Source organism: Chelonia mydas, chromosome 2 (genome assembly GCF_015237465.2).
Source record: "Chelonia mydas isolate rCheMyd1 chromosome 2, rCheMyd1.pri.v2, whole genome shotgun sequence".
Taxonomy (NCBI): domain Eukaryota; kingdom Metazoa; phylum Chordata; order Testudines; family Cheloniidae; genus Chelonia; species Chelonia mydas.
In genome coordinates this window covers 31603657-31624394 of record NC_057850.1, presented here as the reverse complement: position 1 = coordinate 31624394, position 20738 = coordinate 31603657, and the positions used below count along the sequence as shown (strand labels likewise).

At 41.4% G+C, this 20738-nt stretch overlaps 1 protein-coding gene across 2 annotated transcripts in view; it reads right to left on the bottom strand.

Annotated features, from left to right (window-relative positions):
• The window catches only part of NUDCD1 (NudC domain containing 1), a 144834-nt gene that overhangs the window by 120064 nt on the left and 4032 nt on the right, over positions 1-20738 (bottom strand). Inside the window, exon 2 of one of the 2 annotated variants that reach the window (XM_007065303.4) lies at positions 10875-11029. The exons of the other annotated variant lie outside the window; for it this stretch is intronic. Coding sequence (XP_007065365.2) covers positions 10875-11029 — 155 coding nt within the window. The remainder of the gene's footprint in view (positions 1-10874; positions 11030-20738) is intronic. 2 annotated transcript variants of the gene reach the window in all.

The window sequence follows — 20738 nt, the reverse complement described above, 5'->3', positions numbered from 1 at the left end:
TTTAAAACGTAAGAAAAATATATACCAGGACAAAGAAATCATTTATCCAGTCTGGTATCTTGCCAATGCAAAAAGCAAGATGAAGATGCTCAGATTTTCAAAAATAGGACCCTGAAGTTAGGCTCATAAATCCATAATTAGACACCAAAATGAGTGATCTGATTTTCAAGAGTGCTGCACATTCAGCATCTCTAACTGACATTAAGGTTATAATTTATGCACAATTCCCTTTTTTTCCTGTATTATCTCCTTGCCTTCCATATCTAAAAAAGGAAATGTGAGACTAATGAACTCCTCCAAAACACCTAATGATATGACAGCCCTGATTCAGTAGTCATTAAAAATATAACCATCTGAAGTGTTAAACAATTATTGGTGTTTTATCACAGCAGCTTCACTTCAAATGAGGCATTATTCTGGATACTTCCTATACTGCAGATAGAAAAGGAAAAAAGACAAAAAAAAGGAGGAAGTACAATACAGACTAAACAAAGAGGAACATGAGAAAAACAAAGACTACGAAGATCAAACTAAGGGCAGGTCTACAGTACCACTTATGTTGATATAACTTATGTTGCTCAGGGATTTGAAGAAGCCACCCCGTGAGCAATGCAAATTACAGCAACCTAAGCACGGTCCACATAAGCACTATGTCGGTGGGAGATGCTTGCCTGTAGACATAGCTTCCATCTCCCATGGAGGTGGAGTAATTATGCCGACGGGAGAAATCTCTCCTTTCGGCATAGAGCATCTTCACCAGACGCGCTGCAGCTGCGCTGATATAGCACTTCTAGTGTAGACTAGTGCTAAGTAAAGCAACATAGAATCAAAGAAATGAATCAGGAATTAAGGAAGAACTGACAAGCGTAATAAGGAGACAACTGGAAGTAAAAAACTGAGGAAAAAAGAGCTGGAAAAATAATACCTGAACGAGAAACAGGACAGGGACAGAACCTGATGTAGACTGCTGGTTGAGACATATTTTATATTTCAATATATTTAAAAAGGAGTACTGCCAATTGAGTACCTGCATATTTTTATAATGAAAGTGGTGGGAGGGGACTACATTTTGAAATGAGAAACCCTAATGCCACCAAAATATTTTCTGGTGCAACAATGGAAGCTACATCCGCTTTTATAAAATCCTGGGGAAATATGGTACATATAAAAAACATGGACAACTTCTCCAGTAATTTACTTGTGTTTGAGGCCAAATTCACCATTTTTGTATAAAAAGGGTCAGCAGGAGATCAAGGAAACAGTGCACTGTTGATAAATGAGAAATGTCTTGTTACATATCCTGAAGTCACAATCATACTATTTAAACAACGTCTATGTATTTAGTGATCCTCATCATCTGTGCCCATTATGTATTTTTGTGAAAACCTAGGCTGTGTCTGCCTTTGACCCACTGTATTTCTGAAGGGACTTGAAACTCCTGATATCTTCCAGATGTAATTAAAAATTAGGCCTGAATTCACAATATGTACACGGGTATACAAAACAAATTGGATTTAAGGTAAGAACCATTTTAATAAGCAGTAGCAAGATGGACTGGCTGATGAGCCGATGTAAGAACATATTGCTCAACTGCCTTTTGGGCCTACTTGAATTCAGATTAGAAATGACAGTGTATTACACAAAGCTGTCAGAGCAATTAGAAAGCTAGTAACTGAGAAGTTCCAAATTAATTCCCTAACGGTGATATACTGAGTTGCTGTATTTGCATCACTACACTGCTTGAACTACACCACTTATTTAAAAAGCTTTTTGGAGGGCAGAATGAAAGAGCAAGCAAGAGCAGAAGTCAGTCATTTCAGCTCCCTTATTTTGACTTGATTTTTAAGCTTCCATTGAAACATCGGATTTTCTATAGGGTGAAGTAGGCTATAATATCTAGCAAGTTGCGCACTGACGAATATGTGAGAGAAACAAGTCTTTCCTGACCCCTGTAACACCCTACAACTCAAATACAAGTGTCAACAATACAGCAATGACACAGGGTTATGCTCAGGGTTGTGTCACAGGAGACCACACACCTTTCAACCTCTAATTGAGAAGAGAGGAAATAGGGAGTCTTAACTCTAAGTATCCAAATAGTCTCAAATTCAGGTTTCAGAACTGTACGACATCACCTATCTGGTCCTTCAAAGATCACATTTCACTCCTCCAACCAGAACAGGGAAATCAGTACCTGACAGATCTAATGTAAAAGATTAAAAAAATATGGAAAATAATCTTCACACTCGGAAGTACCTATCTTAAAAGGAGCATTTAACCAAAATGAATTGTCACAAAACCTTTTTTGCAAACAAAGTTGGAGGCCCAGATTTCAACCCCAAATGTAACTGTTGGAAGGAGAGAGAAAAGAAAAATGAAATTCAGGGTTATGTTCCATCAACCACATTTCAGCCAATTCCAGTACTGCCAATCCCAAGTGTTCAAACAACATGAGTTAGGACCTTCCCCCCGGCAAAAAAAAAATCACAAGACTTTATCATGAGCTTTCTGAAAAATAATAAATTTGGGATTTGTCTTCTGGTTTTTGAGCCTTTAAGCTAAACTTGGTCACATCTTCCAGCTTTTCTCCACATCTATGGGGACTAGAAACTTACTTTAAAAAAAAAAAAAAATCATAGAATTGAAGCACTGGAAGGGACCTTAAGAGGTCTTCTAGTCCAGTCCCCTGCACTCATGGCAAGACTAGGTATTATCTAGACCATCCATGACCATCCTTGTCTAACTTGCTCTTAAATATATCCAATGAGAGATTCCACAACCTCCCTAGGCAATTATTCCAGTGATTACTAGACTGGCAGTCAAGAAGTTTTTGTCCAACCTAAACTGCCCTTGCTGCAATTTAAGCCATTGTTTCTTATCTTATCCTCAGAGGTTAAAGAAAATTTTTTCTCCCTCCTCCTTGTAGCAACCTTTTATGTACCTGAAAACTGTTTTTATCATGTCCCCCCTCAATCTTCTCTTCTCCAGACTAAACAAACCCAATGTTTTCATTCTCTAGACTTTTAATCATTTTTGTTGCTTTTCTCTGGACTCTCTCCAATTTGTCCACATTTCTTGACACGTGGTGCCCAGAACTGGACACGATACTCCAGGTGAGGCCTAATCAGCACAGTGTAGAGTGGAAGAATTACTTCTTGTGTCTTGCTTACTACACTCCTGCTAATTCTGAGATGTATGATGTTCACTTTTTTTTGGAAGTGTTACACTGTTGACTCATTTAGCTTGTGATCCACTATGACCCCCAGATCACTTTCCACAAAACTCCTTCCTAGGCAGTCATTTCCCATTTTGTATGTGTGCAACGGATTGTTCCTTCCTAAGTGGAGTACTTTGCATTTGTCCTTATTGAATTTCATCCTATTTATTTCAGACCCTTTCTCCAGCTTGTCCAGATCTTTTTGAATTATAATCCTATCCTCCAAAGCACTTGCAACCCCTCCCATCTTGGTATCATCTGCAAACTTTATAAGTGTACTCTCTATGCCATTATCTAAATCATTGGTGAAGATATGATATTGAACAGAACCAGACCCAGAACTGATCCCTGCGGGATCCCATTTGATCAGCTTGACTGTGAACCACAGTCACTTCCAGCTTGACTGTGAACCACTGATAACTACTCTCTAGGAACATTTTTCCAACCAGTTATGCACCAACCTTATAGTAGCTCCAGCTAGATTGTATTTCCCTAGTTTGTTTATGAGAGTCAAGATTCTCATGTAATGCCATCTTCAGGAGCTGAGCCTCAAGAAAAATACAGTAAATATTGCAAGATTCTCAGTAAAATCATGAGACTCGACAATACTGCTCTTCTTCCTGTTCTGGTCCACCTATGACCCGTGTACTTGGGATCAGTCTTGTTGGATAAAGGCTTATTTACAGTGCATTAGTAAGCGACAACTGGGGTGTAAATTCCAGTGTGCACCATCTTTTTGCACACTAATTGTCTCTGTGAACCCTGTTAAACCCTGTGAACACTAGAAGTTCTTTAGTGAGTGCTGATGTAGTCTCACATAAATAGTTAGTACACTACACACTGGCGTGCACTACAATTTACATCTTAGCTTGTGCATACTAATGCACCGTGTAGACAAGCCCTAAATGATTAAAAAAAGATTCCACAGCTTCTCAAATTTTTAGATTTTGTCCTCACGTAGTTCTATATCCTTGCTATTAATTAGATTAAACCAGATTTCCACTTAGACTGCAACAGTAGTGTCTGCTTCTATTCTGTCAAGTGCCTCCCAAGCCTCCTTCAATTGCTTCTGTAAGGGCTTGTCTACATGGGGACAGCCAGGAAAATTAAGACAAATTAACCAGAGGTGTGACATGAAAGCACATTAGTTAAAGTATACTAAACCTCTGTGGGCACACTCATTCAGAAGTAGTGTGACCTTAGTTCACTGTAGCTGAAGGAGGATAAAGCTCCAATGAAAAACACCTGTTCTTCAGTAAGTGTTCTTGGAGATGCAATGCAGATTTGTTTTCCACTCAGGTGTGAGGACACCTAGTGTACCAACAGCCAGAGACACTTCCACTCCCCCCCCCCCCCACACACACACACAGAGAGCAATACCCAGTAGGGTGGCATGGATGCCCTACACCTCCTTGTAACACCTCCCAAGGCTATATAAGGGCAGTGCTTCCCCAGCACCTCTCATTTCTTTCACACCAAAGAGGATGTTCAATACTCCGATGAAGGGACAGAGCGTGTGTCACGGAATACACATCTACATTCCCATCTTAAAAGAACAACAGTTACTGAACAAATAAGTAACCATTTTTTCTTCTTCAAACAGTTGCAGATGTGTATTTTCAAGTGGCTCCAAAGCATTACCACTTGAAGGTGGATTCAGAGTCTAAACAAGAACTGCAATATTGCTATATCAGAGTTCACATCAGATCTGGAAGTGGCAGTAACTGCATAATGTCAAGTGACACTATGCTCTAGGACCCCATAGCTTCAGTGAAGCCAAGAGCTCAAACAGCAGATCCATAAGCACCACCAATACAGTGAGGTCCCAAGAGGATAGTGTCTTTAATAAATGGATAGAAGCGTGTGACTCCCTTGAGAAACCTAGCCACCGTAGGACTGGAGAATACCAAGCCCTCTTGTGCTGAGGAATGGAGAGCAGAGATTGCAGCAAGGTGCACCCTCAGAGAACTCAATAAAATGCCAGAGCATTTCAAGTGTAAAAAATGCTCTTGCTTCTGCTGGTTGTATCCCATGAGAAGTGGGCCAAACGGAGAACCTTTCCCACTTGGCCAGGTAAGTATACCATTGTTAATTGCCTTCTGGTGTTGAGTACAATCTTTTGAACTACAAAGAAACAAGCCCACTCCTCCTAATCTAACCATTCATAAGCCATGCTGTGAGGTGGATTCTGCACAAATCTGGATGTAGCATTCGACTGTGTTGCTGCGATAGTAGCTCTGGGAGGAGGAGCAGAGGGAGAGGAAGCTGAACAGAGAGACTGAGGAGGTCTGAAAAAACAGTACTGTCTTGGCCAGACCAGTCAGGATGAATCTGATATGGTCTTGCCTCAACTTGTGAACGACCTGTGGGATCTGATGGACTGGGGAGAACGTACATTAGAACCTGGATTCAGTCCAACATAAAGGCACTGGGAGGGTCACAATCCAGGCTCACTCACCAAGAACAAAAGTGGTGACATTTCTTGTTTTCTTCTGTAACAAACAAATCAACTTTAGAGATGTTCCACAGGAGAAAAAAGCAGCAGGTCACAGCCCACGTGATGGGCAATATTTGAAGCCCATGGAGTGCTGCTTAACCTACAGTGGTGGGCAGCACAAAAACTAACTATGAACTCTAAACCGAATGTAATAAACTAACACTACACTAAAACTACACTACAACTCCTATCTGCTGCTAATTTACACTACTAAGGTCTGAGCCACAAACTATGATGCAGAAGAAAAGCCATGAGGAGAAAACCAACACAGGGAATTCTGATTCAGGCTGCAGGTGGTAAGAAGGAGCTGTAGGGAGAGGGGTCAGGGCAGTGCCAACATTATATAGCTTTGAGAGGAGCCACAAGGACTATAGGGCATGCATGCCACCCCAACAGATCCTGTTACAAGAAAAATGTCTCCAGCTCTCTGTGCACTAGGCAATCATACACTTGAGTGGAATACACATCTGCAACCACTCAAAGAACTACTAAAATAAATTTACTTCTGAATAAGACCTGAATAATAAGGTCTACACTACAGGTTAGGTCGACCTAACTCCATACACTACAACATTGATCCTACCGATGTAAGTCGCCCCCTAAGCCAATCTAATAACTCCACCTCTGCAAGAGGCATAGCTCTTAGATCAATGTAGTTAGGGTGATACAGTATCTTTGTAGACATTGCATTACTTCCATTGCCTGTTGGCTGTCAGCCCCTGGCAGCGGGGGGGAGCCTCCAGCTATGAGCCCTGCGCATGACTCACAGCTCAGGCTGTCAGCCCCCAGCAGCAGGGAGGGCCTCCAGCTGCAAGTCCCGCACAGGGCTCACAGCAGCCTACAATACCCCACACAGTTAAGTTGATCAAGATAAAATATACATTTTACATAAAGTCCTTCCCAACCTCAACGCAAATTTCAACATATGATACTTGGATGCAAATGGAGAAGTACAATACTCTCAAGAGTTCCACTGAATATCACTGAGAAACTGAGGCATCAGTCCTCCTAAACCACCATGAAGCTGAATGTGATAGTGGAAGAATTTTTACATTTCCACACTGTGCTTTTGGCCAAGATGATGTTACTTTTCTCTCAACTAGGTTTAAAGAGTGTTCTGAACACCACATTGCAGTTTAGAACAATTGCACATGATCATGATTAGCGCTCATCTTTTTCATTTTATGTTTGTCATCTGAAAAAGTGGCAAAGACTTCCTTGTCCTCATCTCTGCATTTGTGGATGGCATCTTCAGTAAGCTAGTTATAACAGTTACTTACATCACATTTGCTGATGTATGTAAAGCACTTTGATCCTCAGAGGAAAGTTGCTACAGAAGTAGATATCTTGTAGACTCTAGCACAAGAGAAGGTATTTACCTGCTTTTTTTAAAATCTGATAAGTAATGAAGGAAGGGCACAAGATCTATCCCCTTGGAAAATGAATCAGGACTTAGAATATATTTATTCATTTCATTTTTTATTTTGATAGATATTGCCACTTAAGTCAATGGCAACACTACTTAACTACATGATATCAATGAGTATCATGTACAGATATACATTTGATAGATATGAGTGAAGCATGCTCATAGTGAGTGATCTTATTGAAGTTTCTGTATACAAATTCATTTTCATACCTTTAAAAAGTTCTCTCTCCATCTCAAACAAAACAGTCATGAAACAAGTGATTTCTCTGCTTAGAATATGAGAATGTGACAAGTAATCAGACTTTAATAGAACAAAAAAAAACTCATGGGAGGATATTAATGAGTCTTTGTGATATTTCCCTAATTGTTGCCAAGGGATTTCTGTAGAGTGAGCTGTAGTATGAAAGAATATCCATATGATTTCAATTAACTGCATATGACAGATGACAACTACTGTCTCTTGGGAAGTAGGGTAATTATGTTCTTGATTAAATGCTCAAAAAATTATAGTTGGATAGAGTATTTCACTATTTTTAACAAAGGAAAAAGTTAGACTTCAGTATGATGGGATCCATAAAACCCTTCCTTTCTCAGCCCTGCAATACAGTAAAACTACAAATTGGCCTTGTTGCAAGCCCACTCTTCACAAAGGCTTCCCTTGGATAGGTTTCTTTCTCCCAGGCATTTCTGCTGGGTATACTGACTGTCCCCTGAGATTTGGCAAAGTCCAAAACACACAGGTAAAGTTTCTGTATCTCTAGGAGAGACTGTCAACTCCTTCTACAGCCTCAATTTATGAGGGGAAAGCAGCTTATAGAGTGTCACTCTTCCCAGAAAGCCCTACTATGGGGGTATTTCATGCCTAGTAGCTTTGGGTAAACACTTTTAGCTCAAGAAAGAGGGGAGCACCAACCCATCCACATACTTGAATGCTCCAGTTTCAAGTCCTAAACAGAATGAGCAACCTGGGTTTCCTCTTAACTATGAACTGCCACTGTGGACCCACTTAATCTCTCAGTGGTGGTTTCTTTCAGCCCATAGATTTGTTTTGCAGTCCAATCACTGAAATGGATTAGCATAGCCATGGAGACTCGCATGCTCAGTCTTAAAGGGTCAGATATCTCATTACTGCCACTAAGTGTAATTGTGGCTTAAATCCATGAGAGCAGGGTTAAACCAAGTTCTGTAGAGTTCAGAGATAAGAGTATGAAAAGACTGCATGGTGCTGAAAGCAACTATGCAGAAGATTGTGTATCTAAAAGTTAAATTGTCTAGGCCTTTTGAAGGAAGACAGGCAAAATAGGGTATCTGGATAATCTTTTGGTGAGACAGACGATCTCCTTCCTCTTCCCCTTTTTTGAGTCACTTAAGGATTCCCCTCCATTTTCGTCTCTAACAATGCCACTCTTCATCCTCATCATTGCAGCCAACTTGCTTTCAATCAAGGCAAATTGGAAAGTATATGTAATCACCACTGATTTTAAACATCTACAAGATTATAATTAAGTGATTACAGATATTCCCTCCTACCTTCTAAAATCTTTAATGGCTTTCATTTCAAACCCAAACATAGCCTAGGAAAACCCCCACATTTCAGTAAGGAATGGGATATGAGAAAGGAACAGGAAACGAATAGTGAATGACAAATTTGTATTTTATAGGTTTAATAGTCTCTATAATCCTCAAGCTGTAACGATGTTCCACAATTCCACTGACACGTTATATAACTTTATCACTGTTTTGAAAACAGAATTAGCTGCTGAGTCATTCGCTACCAGAGAAAACTTTATCATGTGAATGATCTATCAGTATTTCATTTTGCCTCTTACTGTAAAATGTTAATCAAGAAAATGCATGAGGCACTGCTGTTTAAATTAACTAGATCCAATTATGAACAAAGTGTTTATCTAAACAAAAGAAAATGTTTAAATCCATATCGATAAGTGAAAAGTGTTGAGTCAATCAAAACATAAATTTAACACCAAATCACAAATTTTCAGCCATGTTCTTACATCACACTACCTGTAAAGGTTGTCCAATTAAATATAAGCCTCAATTGTGAGAAATATAGACTTACTTCACAGGGGATGGACATGTCCAAAGCTAAAAATACTAAAATGGCATTTACAAAAGTTAATATCACCAGTAACATGTTCTCCTATTCCCCATGAATCCCAATGTCTGCTTATTACAATTATTGTTAAGTACAACACCAGACGTTTATCAGAAACACTGTGTCCAGGTAGTATTTCCTCTTGCAGAATTACCTTATAATGGAAATTGCTAAATCCAGATAAAACAGCCTCAAAATATAGCATAGATTCTACTACTGGAGAATGCTGATATAAAACCACAGAACCACCATCTTTTCTGGTTTAGTCTAATTCAGCGTTTTTCAAAGGTCGGGTCACGACGCAGTACTAGGTCATGGCATGTCAGGCACTGGGTCGCTGTGGTCAGCACTAGTCCTTACCTGTTTCAACACCATGCTGCGGCCGGAAGTGGCCAGCAGCGGGTCCAGCAGGGGGGCCCACAGGGCTCTGCATGCTGCCCCCACCCCAAGCACTGGCTCTGCACTCCCAATAGCCAGGAACCAGCCAATGGGAACCGAGGGGGGGGAGGAGGGGGGCGGTGCCTGCGAGTGAGGGTCGTGCGCCTCCGCCTAGGAGCTGGACCTGCTGCTGGCCGCTTCCGGGGCGTAGCGTGGTCCGCAGTGCCAGGACAGGTGGGAAGGCTGCCTCTGTACCCCCACTGTGCTGCTGACTGGGAGCCGCCGGAGATAAGTCCGTGCCACAACCCCACACCCCAATCCCTTGCCCCAGCCCTGAGCCCCCCCCCCAAACCTGGAACTCCTTCCTGCACCCCACACCCCTCATCCCCAGCCTCACCCCAGAGCCTGCACCCCCAGCCCAGAGCCCTGACCCCCTCATTCCCAGCCCCACCCTGCAGCCCTCACTCCTGCACCCCAACCTTCTGCCCCAGCCCTGAGCCCCTCCCACACCCAAACCTCTCATTCCCAGCTCCGTTGGGTCACGGGCATCAAGAATTTTCTTCAACTGGTCCCCAGAAAAAGAGTTTGAAAACCACTGGTCTAATTTACTCAGATTCCACTGAGTAAACCCAAAGGTCCTTCACCCATCTACTTGGCCCAAATTAAGTTTTTGGTCTGTACATGCCAGAGGTGCCCTCATCACTGACTCCCACCCATCACAACCTCTCTCTTCTTATGCTTATACACTGAAGAGATTTTTCAAATTAAACAAAGAACATGAAGGAGAATTAAGGAGGACCATTTTGCCAACTAGAAAAGGGTGCCCGCTCTTTTTTTCCCTTCATCCAGTAACTAGGCACCCTCCTCTTCCCCTTTCAGAATGAAAATAAAGGAGGACCCTTTTCAGAAAAGGAAGAGCTGGGAGAAAACAGTACTGAAACCCATCACTTCCTTGGTTTTTGTTTCAAACCCCACACCCTACCTTGCACCCTTCTCTTTCTCCAAGTCGTAGAAAACCACCCATGGTCCCTTCTGATCTTGGTATCTAGTCTGACCTCTCATATAACAAAAGCCATAGAACTCCCCCTCAACTTCCCTTATAGATTCCCCCCGCTCCCCTTCTACACTCTCCTCCCCCAAGATTTTCCCCTCTTCAGTTTTTTGTGCTTGCATATTTCATTTTCTTTTCTCTTGTCCCACCACACCTCTCATTTTTTTAAAAAAGAAATTTTATTCTTACCAGAGTCACTGATAAATTCATAACCCTTCCAAGTTGATCAACATAGTAGACATTATCCTGGTACCAAGAATCAAGGTGTAGGTAATTATACATGCCAAAGGCACGCATGTGGTCCAGGGTATACTGATCATCTCGAAGTTTCACTTCTGCTACAGCTGAAAAATAAAGCCAGAAAGACTTATTTTACTTCTATTTTAACAACTAGAAAATACAGTTAAACATAATTCCTCCCATCCTCAGTCTCCTTAAGCCAGTCTGCATGCAAAAAAAACTTTAAAACCCTTAAGCTTTCAGCATAAATTTGAAAGGCAAACCACCCAACTACAAGGTCAAAAGGCTAATAGTGTAATATCATAGAATATCAGGGTTGGAAGGGACCTCAGGAGGTCATCTAGTCCAACCCCCTGCTCAAAGCAGGACCAATCCCCAACTAAATCATCCCAGCCAGGGCTTTGTCAAGCCTGACCTTAAAAACTTCTAAGGAAGGAGATTCCACCACCTCCCTAGGTAATGCATTCCAGTGCTTCACCACCGTCCTAAGGAAAAAGTTTTTCCTAATATCCAACCTAAACCTCCTCCACTGCAACTTGAGACAATTACTCCTCGTTCTGTCATCTGCTACCTCTGAGAACAGTCTAGATCCATTCTCTTTGGAACCCCCTTTCAGGTAGTTGAAAGCAGCTATTAAATCCCCTCTCATTCTTCTCTTCTGCAGACTAAACAATCCCAGTTCCCTCAGCCTCTCCTCATAAGTCATGTGTTCCAGTCCCCTAATCATTTTTGTTGCTCTCTGCTGGACGCTTTCCAGTTTTTCCACATCCTTCTTGTAGCGTGGGGCCCAAAACTGGACACAGTACTCCAGATAAGACCTCACCAATGTCGAATACAGGGGAACAATCACGTCCCTCGATCTGCTGGCAATGCACCTACTTATACAGCCCAAAATGCCATTGGCCTTCTTGGCAACAACGGCACACTGTTGACTCATATCCAGCTTCTCGTCCACTGTAACCCCTAGGTCCTTTTCTGCAGAACTGCTGCCTAGCCACTCGGCCCCTAGTCTGTAGCGGTGCATGGGATTCTTCCGTCTTAAGTGCAGGACTCTGCACTTGTCCTTGCTGAACCTCATCAGATTTCTTTTGGCCCAATCCTCTAATTTGTCTAGGTCCCTGTGTATCCTACCCTCCAGCGTATCACCACTACCATTTGTGACTTGGCTCTACACTGTCCCTCCCCCACACATGCTGAGGAAATCACCATGAAACTTCAGCAGATGAAGCACATAGGCAGCAGGTGAGAACATCAGTTGTGAAAAACTCACTACAAATCCATTCAAGAGCATACAGGTTTCTGACAGAAGTACACCACCATAATAAGGAAAGAAAAAAAAGTGTCTACTCTACCTCCATCACAGTTGCAAAACCACAGCCAGCAGGGTTATTCCGCCTGGCAATCTGGACTTCATAATCCAGCCACTGGGTCAAATCACCAGCCACTACAAGGCAGAAAACTCTGAACCAGAGTTGACCGCATTAGCCACCATACCACTATTTGATGGTATATGGCCTCACACTCACTGAAGCTGAAGGAGTCTACTGAACGTCCCTCTTGGCTAATAAATATCAAACTATTCACGGCTAATGGAAGTTACCAACACCTCCTTCAGAGAAGCAAATCTACCACTCACTTTGAAAAATACTATCATCCATCCAATCCTCAAAACAAACAAAACAAACAAACAAACCTACCAAAACTTCTCAATCCTTAAGGTCTCTCAGCATTTTTTTCCCTGGGTAGTTTAGCAGGGTCACTTCTCTGGATGAGGTGTTTTAATCTGCCCACTCCTACAAAAGTCACTGATAAAGTAGCAACAAAGAATCACACATCAACATATGACATTAGGTTTCAGACCAGGGCACAGTCTATACCGAGAAAGTTAATTGAAAAAATCCTGTCATATTCTCATATAAAACCTTTATAAAATGACTATGTAAGCATGCCTTTTCATAGCTGTTGATACTTGCAACTTAACAATAGCAACCCCGCAGCAGCCCAAATCACGTGGCTTTGCAGAATTGTACAATGGATTTCAGCTTCTCTGCAGTGAATAAGAAGTTACTGTCCCATTCCACAAGCTTTCAGAGGATTTTCTTAAAGTATCAAAAATGGAAAGAGAAAAAAAAAAAAAAACATACCAGCGATGACTGGAATCAGTAAGCCTTTTTCTTATTTTTTGTTCATATTAATTAAGTGCTAACTATTGTAAAATATTCAAAGATAAATTAAAGACAGCTAGTGCCAAATGGCACTCTAGAAGTGTTTGTGAAATGAAGCTTTATCAAAGAGATGTTATCCTGACCTAATGAGTTTTTAAAAACTGGATATGTTTAGTGAGGGGGAAAAAAAAGACTGAAGGAGGACATGATAAGTCTTCAGACATGTTAAGGTTGGTTATAAAGAGAACAGTGATTAATAGTTCTCCATGTGCACTGAAGATAGCACAAGAGGTAACCTGCAGCAAGGGAGACGTAGTTTAGGAAAAACTTTCTAACTACAAGGGTAGTTAACCACCTGAATAAGCTTTCAAGGGAGGTTGTGGAATCCCAGTCACTGGAGATTTTCATGAATAGGGTAGACAAACACCTGTCAGAGATGGTCTAGGTATATTTGGTCCTACCTAAGTGTGGGGATGGTCTGGATGACCTCTCAAGGATCCTTCCAGCCCTATATGGCTATGATCCCCAAAATGAAAGACCAGAGAATAGGGTGAGTATATTGTAATTATTTAAAAACTAACAGGAAAGATCGTCCAAGACAATTCTTTCAGTGGAACCAAAGAATTGGAACATCTGCTCCATGTACTGATATATTAACAAAACTAATCTTTTTGGCATAGTACAATTCCTATACTGAAGCATTTGAAGGATTTTCACCTAGGAAGCAATAAATATTGTCTCACTTGATAACAAGCTTTTCAAACACAACAATGGGAGCTGTGGAACCAGTGCAGCATGCAAAGCCACCTAGCCATGCCTCCACCCAGGAGCAGCAGGAACATGTTGCCACTTCCAGGGAGCCACGCAGAGCGAGGTAGGGAGCCTGCCTGCCCCACACCAACCAGACTATAACCCAGACTTTTAATGAAGATCAGAAATGCCGGTTTATAGAGCTTTCCGGTTGGTAAAGTACTGGATAACACAGCTTTTACTGTAATACAAAAGAAATTTCATCCTTGAAAAAAGTGTATTATTCTCTTGATAAAATATTAGTGTTTCCACAACACTTTAAATTCCAGAAACATATAAATCAATTTATAAAGAATAGTTTAGGTATTAAAATGAAACAAAAAAACCATGGCAGAAAAGGTCCAGCTATTTAAATGGTCAACTTTTACATTTTTGGGAAGTATTGTTTACAAAGAGGTTTAGAATGGGCACTAATGGAAGTGGCAAGGGAAGTATGAAGAAGAGTAGGTGTGAATAGAATGGGGAGGTAGAGCTTAACAGTGATTCATTTTAATTCGTATAGACTAACCGGTTAGTAGTAAACCATTTTTGGGTCCCTTTTATTGCACATTCACTCATAAGAAATTATACAAGAAATTAAACAATATTTCAGTCCTATTGCGTAAGTTTACCGGGGAATGGATTATAAATCACAATTTACAATAAAAATGTCCTAATCAACTTCTATAACATAGCAGCCTATCATATTAGCATAAACAGGCTTTCTCCCCCACAAATTACATTTATTTTCCATAGATTAAATACCAATACCATTTTTGTAAGTATAATTGAACAATAAAGCAAGATAGAACATAAAGCTTTTCTCTTCACACTTACTGCCAGAACACAAAGGACTACTAGGAAAGCTGCAGTAACCCATAGAGACGCAATTATTAATTCACTTCAGTGCATTGCTTAAAATGTGTGGTAATTCACATTCTGCTTGTGCACAGTTTCCCAGCACTTAAAACTTATTCTAAATCAAGTTTCATCAAAGTTATCAATTGCACTTATCCTGCTGAGAACCATTGCAAGTATGAACTTTCACATTAAAAATGAGGGAAAGACCATCCTTTGTAACAGAAGCACCTCTGTAAAACAAGCATCATGTGGTTGGCTGCTTCTCTCACACACGCAGCCCAATTTTATTTCTGCGGGATGGGCAGGATGGAAGAAAGATTGGATTGGATTGGATTAGCAATCTGCAGCACATTAGCACCTAGATAGGGGAATACGAACAACAAGATAAATACCATTAACATTTTGCTTCTTTTAGTCTATTTTGAAAAGGGAGTCTCTGCATAGGGTTGCTCCTTGGGGGGAGGGAACCATATTTTTACCACAGTGAGGGCCTGATCCTTGTTGGACCCTTTGGGCACTACTGTGATACAAATATCAAACTACTACTTATACTGCTGGATGTCTCTGGCATTTGATCATGCTGGCCATCAATACTCCTGTTGTGTCTCAGAGAGAAAGCAGGGATGAACAGAACACTCAGATGGCTCCATCCGTTCCTTTCAGACTGAATCCACAGGGTTGAAGAGCAACTATTCTTCTACGTCTAGAACTTTCACTTGTGGAGTCCTACAAGGCTCAACCCTCTCCTACTCTATTCAACACCTACAAGAAGCTGAAGGGGGAGATTTTGAAATAGCATAAGCAGAAAAGCCAGCAGTCATAGACAACACCCAGCTCTACATTTTGCTAACATCAAATGCTAACAGCAATTACTCCTACTATCTTGATGCTTAAGAGCCATCAGCACCCATATGAGGCTTAGAAGGATTCGATTTTTATCGGTAAATGTCAATTTTACCACACACAAAACCAACAAAAAATATTTCCATTGATAATTAAAATTTACACCTATGCAAAGATAAATAATTCTTGACAGACTGAAGGATACTTTGTAAATTTTCACATGATGTTGACAATTTGTGCTTTAACAGTTTTAAAGCTTTAACTTTTTGAAACTCAGCATTTACTGTCAGTAAATTGTCTGACCTCTCCCCATATTTTCCCACATCTGTGAAAATTTGAACAGAAAAATTGAAAAAAAAATGCTTAAAACCCATAATACTGCACAACTGAAAAATTAAAATCAATAAAAATAGAAAAATGCTTAAAAACAGATATCCACCGAAACCACATGAAAAAATTGAATTCTGCCAATCCTATCAACAGTTGACTACAACTAAACTGCTGCAGGATGGAGGTTGCATGATGGGGGAAAAGAAGAATTGCAAAGAATTCCCCATATCTATGTTACCCTCCTCCATCATAGTAATTTGCCATTCAGTCATCATGGGTCTTTTTGGACTCCTTGTTACTTTTACATACTAATAGTCAAATTAGACAAATAGTCATGGCTGCTAAAAACTCTGAAACACAACTGGCCAGAAGTCTGTGCCTCATACTACAAGATTTTGATTTGGCCATAGCAGTTCACACATTCACAATTTGACTATTGCAATGCATCATGCCTAGGAATAAAGCCACCAATTCTGAAAAAGGTCCACTTGGCTCTAAATTCAGTAATCTGCCTGTTCATCAACAGTGTGCGCTATGAACATTCTGCTCTCTGCATTGGTTCCCTCTAGAATAATGTCATTAAATTCAAGATTTTAGTCTCAACATTCAAAGCACTCCATGGAACTCTCCCCACCCCCATGCTCCCTTTATGCAACTACAACTTCTATGAAGCTATGCTATATCAACAAGGGTGAGACTCATGAGAATGGGGGACAGAGCTCTTGCAGCACACAAAAAGATAATACATAGATCTGGAATGACCAATTACTCAAGATACTGGATGATTTGGACATGTGCTTCAGTGAATGGACTAATCTGTTTAATTTCCCTCCTGAAATAATTTCAGAAAACACTGAACACTTGAAACTAGTTTATATAAAATCTATTAATGGGATCCAGGTATTGTATGAAACTGAGATGTTATTAAACAAGTCCCAAGTGTGGGACTTAAGGTCTCATGTTGTACTTTTTTTAAAAATGTCCAAATTAATGGTTATATTAAATAACTGAAATAAGACGCCGGTAAACTACTCCTGGGAGAATATTGCACCACTCCACGCATGCAGAATTCATGTCCCCTGCAGATTTTTTTTTCCTCCATAGAAAATACATTCTGTCAAAGAGGCACTGCAGTTATGCCTTTCACCCGCCAGGGTCTGCTGTGGCACCAGAACTGAGGGCAGCTGGCTCACTGACCAGCAACCGATAGAGAGGAGAGTATGCATTCTTCACAGCACCCTGCCTGCGGAACCAAGTGAGGAGGCACAGGATATGGACAGAGCATGGCACATAAGGCTGCTGGGAGTCACAGATGGAGGTTCAGAAGGGCTAGTGGGGGGACAGACTGGGACAGGGGCTGAATGGGAGTGCAGGGACACATGGGGACAGGGTGCCTGACTGAATGGGAGAGACTAAGGGTCAGGCCAGGGTCTGCATGGGGAAGGTCAACTCCCTAACACCCCCAACACACACACATCCCCCACCCCCCAAAAAAAACCCTGTTCCATACTTCTCCCACCCAACCCAGCAACATTCCTGGTTCACTCCCAGGCTCCTTCCCAGCAATTACTTCCCCCTCCCTCAGTTTCTCCATTAACCCAGACTCTCCCAAGCCTTTGCACTGCTTCTGAGAGGTGCAGGAAATCCATTTCTGTATTGTAGTTTAAATGAATTGTTACTCATAGTTCTATATTAAAGAATCTCTTTGTCAAAAAACCTTTGCTCTATCTTTTTGGTTGTCTGTATTGTTAGACGTACTTGTTGAGAGATATTTTGAAATAAATTACCAAAATAATTGAAACTGGTATGATTATATTGTGTTATTTTGACAAATATGCAGAATTTTTAATTTTTGGCACAGAATTCCCCCAGGCATAGTAATAAGTATCCTTCAGATTATACCAAAAAGTTTTGCTTAAGAAACTCTTCAGCCCTAAGTAAATAAAATGAAGCAGGTTCTACAAATAAAAGAAGCCTGTGCACAAGTGCCATCTGCTGTCATTTTACCAAATGCTTAGGTAGTGTTTATGGGAGAAGGGCCTAAACGATGAGGAAGTTTAGCCCTTTCTTTCTACAGTCCAGAAGGCTCAAGTTTTCTTGGCAGTCCTAAGAGAGATGAAGAGGAAAGCAAAAGAACTGAGGGAAAAAAATAAAAAGGGAGCTAAGAGATTAAAGGAGGTAAACCAGGAACAGAGGTTAGGCTAAAAGAAAATGACTGAGAATTTAAGCCAGGTCAGAAAAGAAATGTTGTTTCTACAAAAAAAAAAAAAAAAAAAAAATACTAATTCTGAAGAACAGGAACGCTTCAGGAAACACAGTGTTTGATTCACTGGTTCAAATCCATCCAGGAAAAAAAAAACCCACAAATAATACTTTTTGTAAAACCTGGGATTTTTTCAGTAAAAATTGGTTTAAACTGAAAGCAAAGGGGCTTAAATGTGAGGAAGCGCCTCCAGGACACTCAAACCAGCATCTTCATCAGCACTAGTACTGTAGTGTGTTTTTGTTTACCTTTTAAGAAGTGTGTCAAGAACTTTCAGAAGGAACCAGGCCTCCTTACCCACCTTTGAAAGTTTTGGTATTTGTTTTTTGGGTCTTTTTAATTGATACTAACTATTTTTCTGTAGCAATAGGGCATTGTCCCACAAGTGATTTTTTTAAAATGAAATCTGATAAAGGTCTGTCACCATAAGCATTGTCCAATGAACCAGCAGCAGCAAAGTAACTGTCTCACAAGCTTTTCTAGATGTTTTATTGTCTTCAATACATTCTAGGTTGAAAAACTACTAGTAAACATTTTTAAAACAGTTTATTAACTTGCCTTCATTTTGGACACAAAGTGCTTACTATGCTCCCACATATTGTTATTCTTTGTTTTGCAATGCCACCCTGTGGATGAAACCTAATATTTCATGTATGCTTATCGAAATACTGCACTAGAAAAAGGTCATATCAATTCTCAGCTTGTGTCAATCCATGTAGCTCTCATTTGTTGTCCAAATATATCGGTTGTATAAGCAGTATAAGCCGTCTTCTTTGCTTCCGCGCAGGAAAATGACTTTCTGACAGGGAAGCCACAAAAAAGCGGTCATGCAACTCTGCCCAGCAGTATGTTTTGGGTGCCCAGAGCAGCTGACAGAGAGGTAAATCACTGTGGGGCAGGACTGGGGAAAACCTGGCTGGTGGCTCCTACCCTGTGCTGGGCTCAGCTGCTAGTCCCAGCTGGGTTGGGGAGGACGGGACTTTCTCGGACAGCATCCAGGGTCGGGTCAGACCCACCCCCAGATTTCTCCCCAGGCTTCAGGAAGTTCTGCAAACTCCCACCCACCACCACCCCATTTCTTGCACCCATCACTCCGCAGCTGCAGGGGGAGGGATCACTGTACAGGGAGCTGCTTCCCCATCCACCTAACTACGTGCATCCAGACCCTTTTGCCAAGCCTCACCCCCCTGCACCCAGAACCTCCTCTGCCAAGCCCCACTCCCCCCTGCACCCAGACCACCCCAACGAGCCCCCTGCACCCAGATCCCCACTCCCCCAGCATCTGGGCCCCGCACCAAACCCCCCACACCCAGACCTCCCTGCCGAGCTCTATTCCCCCCCACGCACCCAGACTCCCCCAGCTGAGCCCTAACCACTTTTACCTGGACCCCCCTGCAGAATCCCATTACCACTGCACTCAGAACCCCTCAAAAAGCACCTATGTATCCAGATCCCCCCTGCACCCACCACATGAGCTGCCCACATCCAGATTGCCCCACACACAACCCTCTCAACTCACACCTGTATCCCTCTACACTTGGATTCTGTTGGGCTGAGCCTCCCTGCCCACTCCTGGTGCACCTGGCATAGAGGGACAGGGGGTATTTCTGCGGTATTTCTGGGGCATGCCCAGTCCTTGCGCTGTGCCACGGTCGGGTGCAGCCTCAGCGCTGAGTCCGTATCCTGCGGGCGGAGCTGCAGAGTTATCTCCCACCTCTGCACAGCCAGTGGCCTGTGCTCCCCGGTGTCATACTGGAGCCTCCACTTTTATTTGACAAATAAAATTTGCAGAATTTTAAAATATTGTGTGCATAATTTTTTTTTGGCACATAATTTTTCTTTTTTTAGTGCAGAATACCCTCAGGAGTAATTTTTCAGAGATGACACCAGTTTAATCATCAAGAAAATGTCAAATGCATGTTTTTAATTAGGTGACACTCATCCATGTTCAGAAATTTCTGGAGAAAAAAAGTGTCTCATGACGTTTACCTCCATTTATTTATACTTCTAAAAAGATTAGCGAGTACTTTTTTAATGTGCAAATTATACAGTCAAAATGAAATGGTTTTCTTTTGCACCCATATTGGACACAGGAGCATCAAATTTAAGTCAGCATGTGGACACTTTTGTTTAGGATGAAATTTTAATGCTGGGAGTCTGCCTCAGGCTGCTTTTTTTTTTTTTTTTTTTTTTTTTTTTTTTTTAATTTCAGCCATGTCCGAGAGGGAGACTAGTAAAAATACATTGTTGTACACATTAAAACATTCCGGAGACCTTTTCTGAACAGCTCTAGTGCGCCTATGCTTTGGAGCAGGGATTTAAAATTTGGCATCATAAGTGCCTTTTGAAGTCCCTGTGAAAATCCACCTACATTTGGTTAAGTTAAAAGCCTTTGTAAAAATCAGTTTACACATGCTCAGTAAAGATTTCCTATATTTTAGCAATTCAATTCAATAAGATCACATCCACATTGAACATGCTCCAGTCTGGGACTGAGCACCTGAATGGAGGAGAGCAGGGAGCCTGTCTCTTCTGTATTCTTAATGCCCCCTTGTTGAGCTC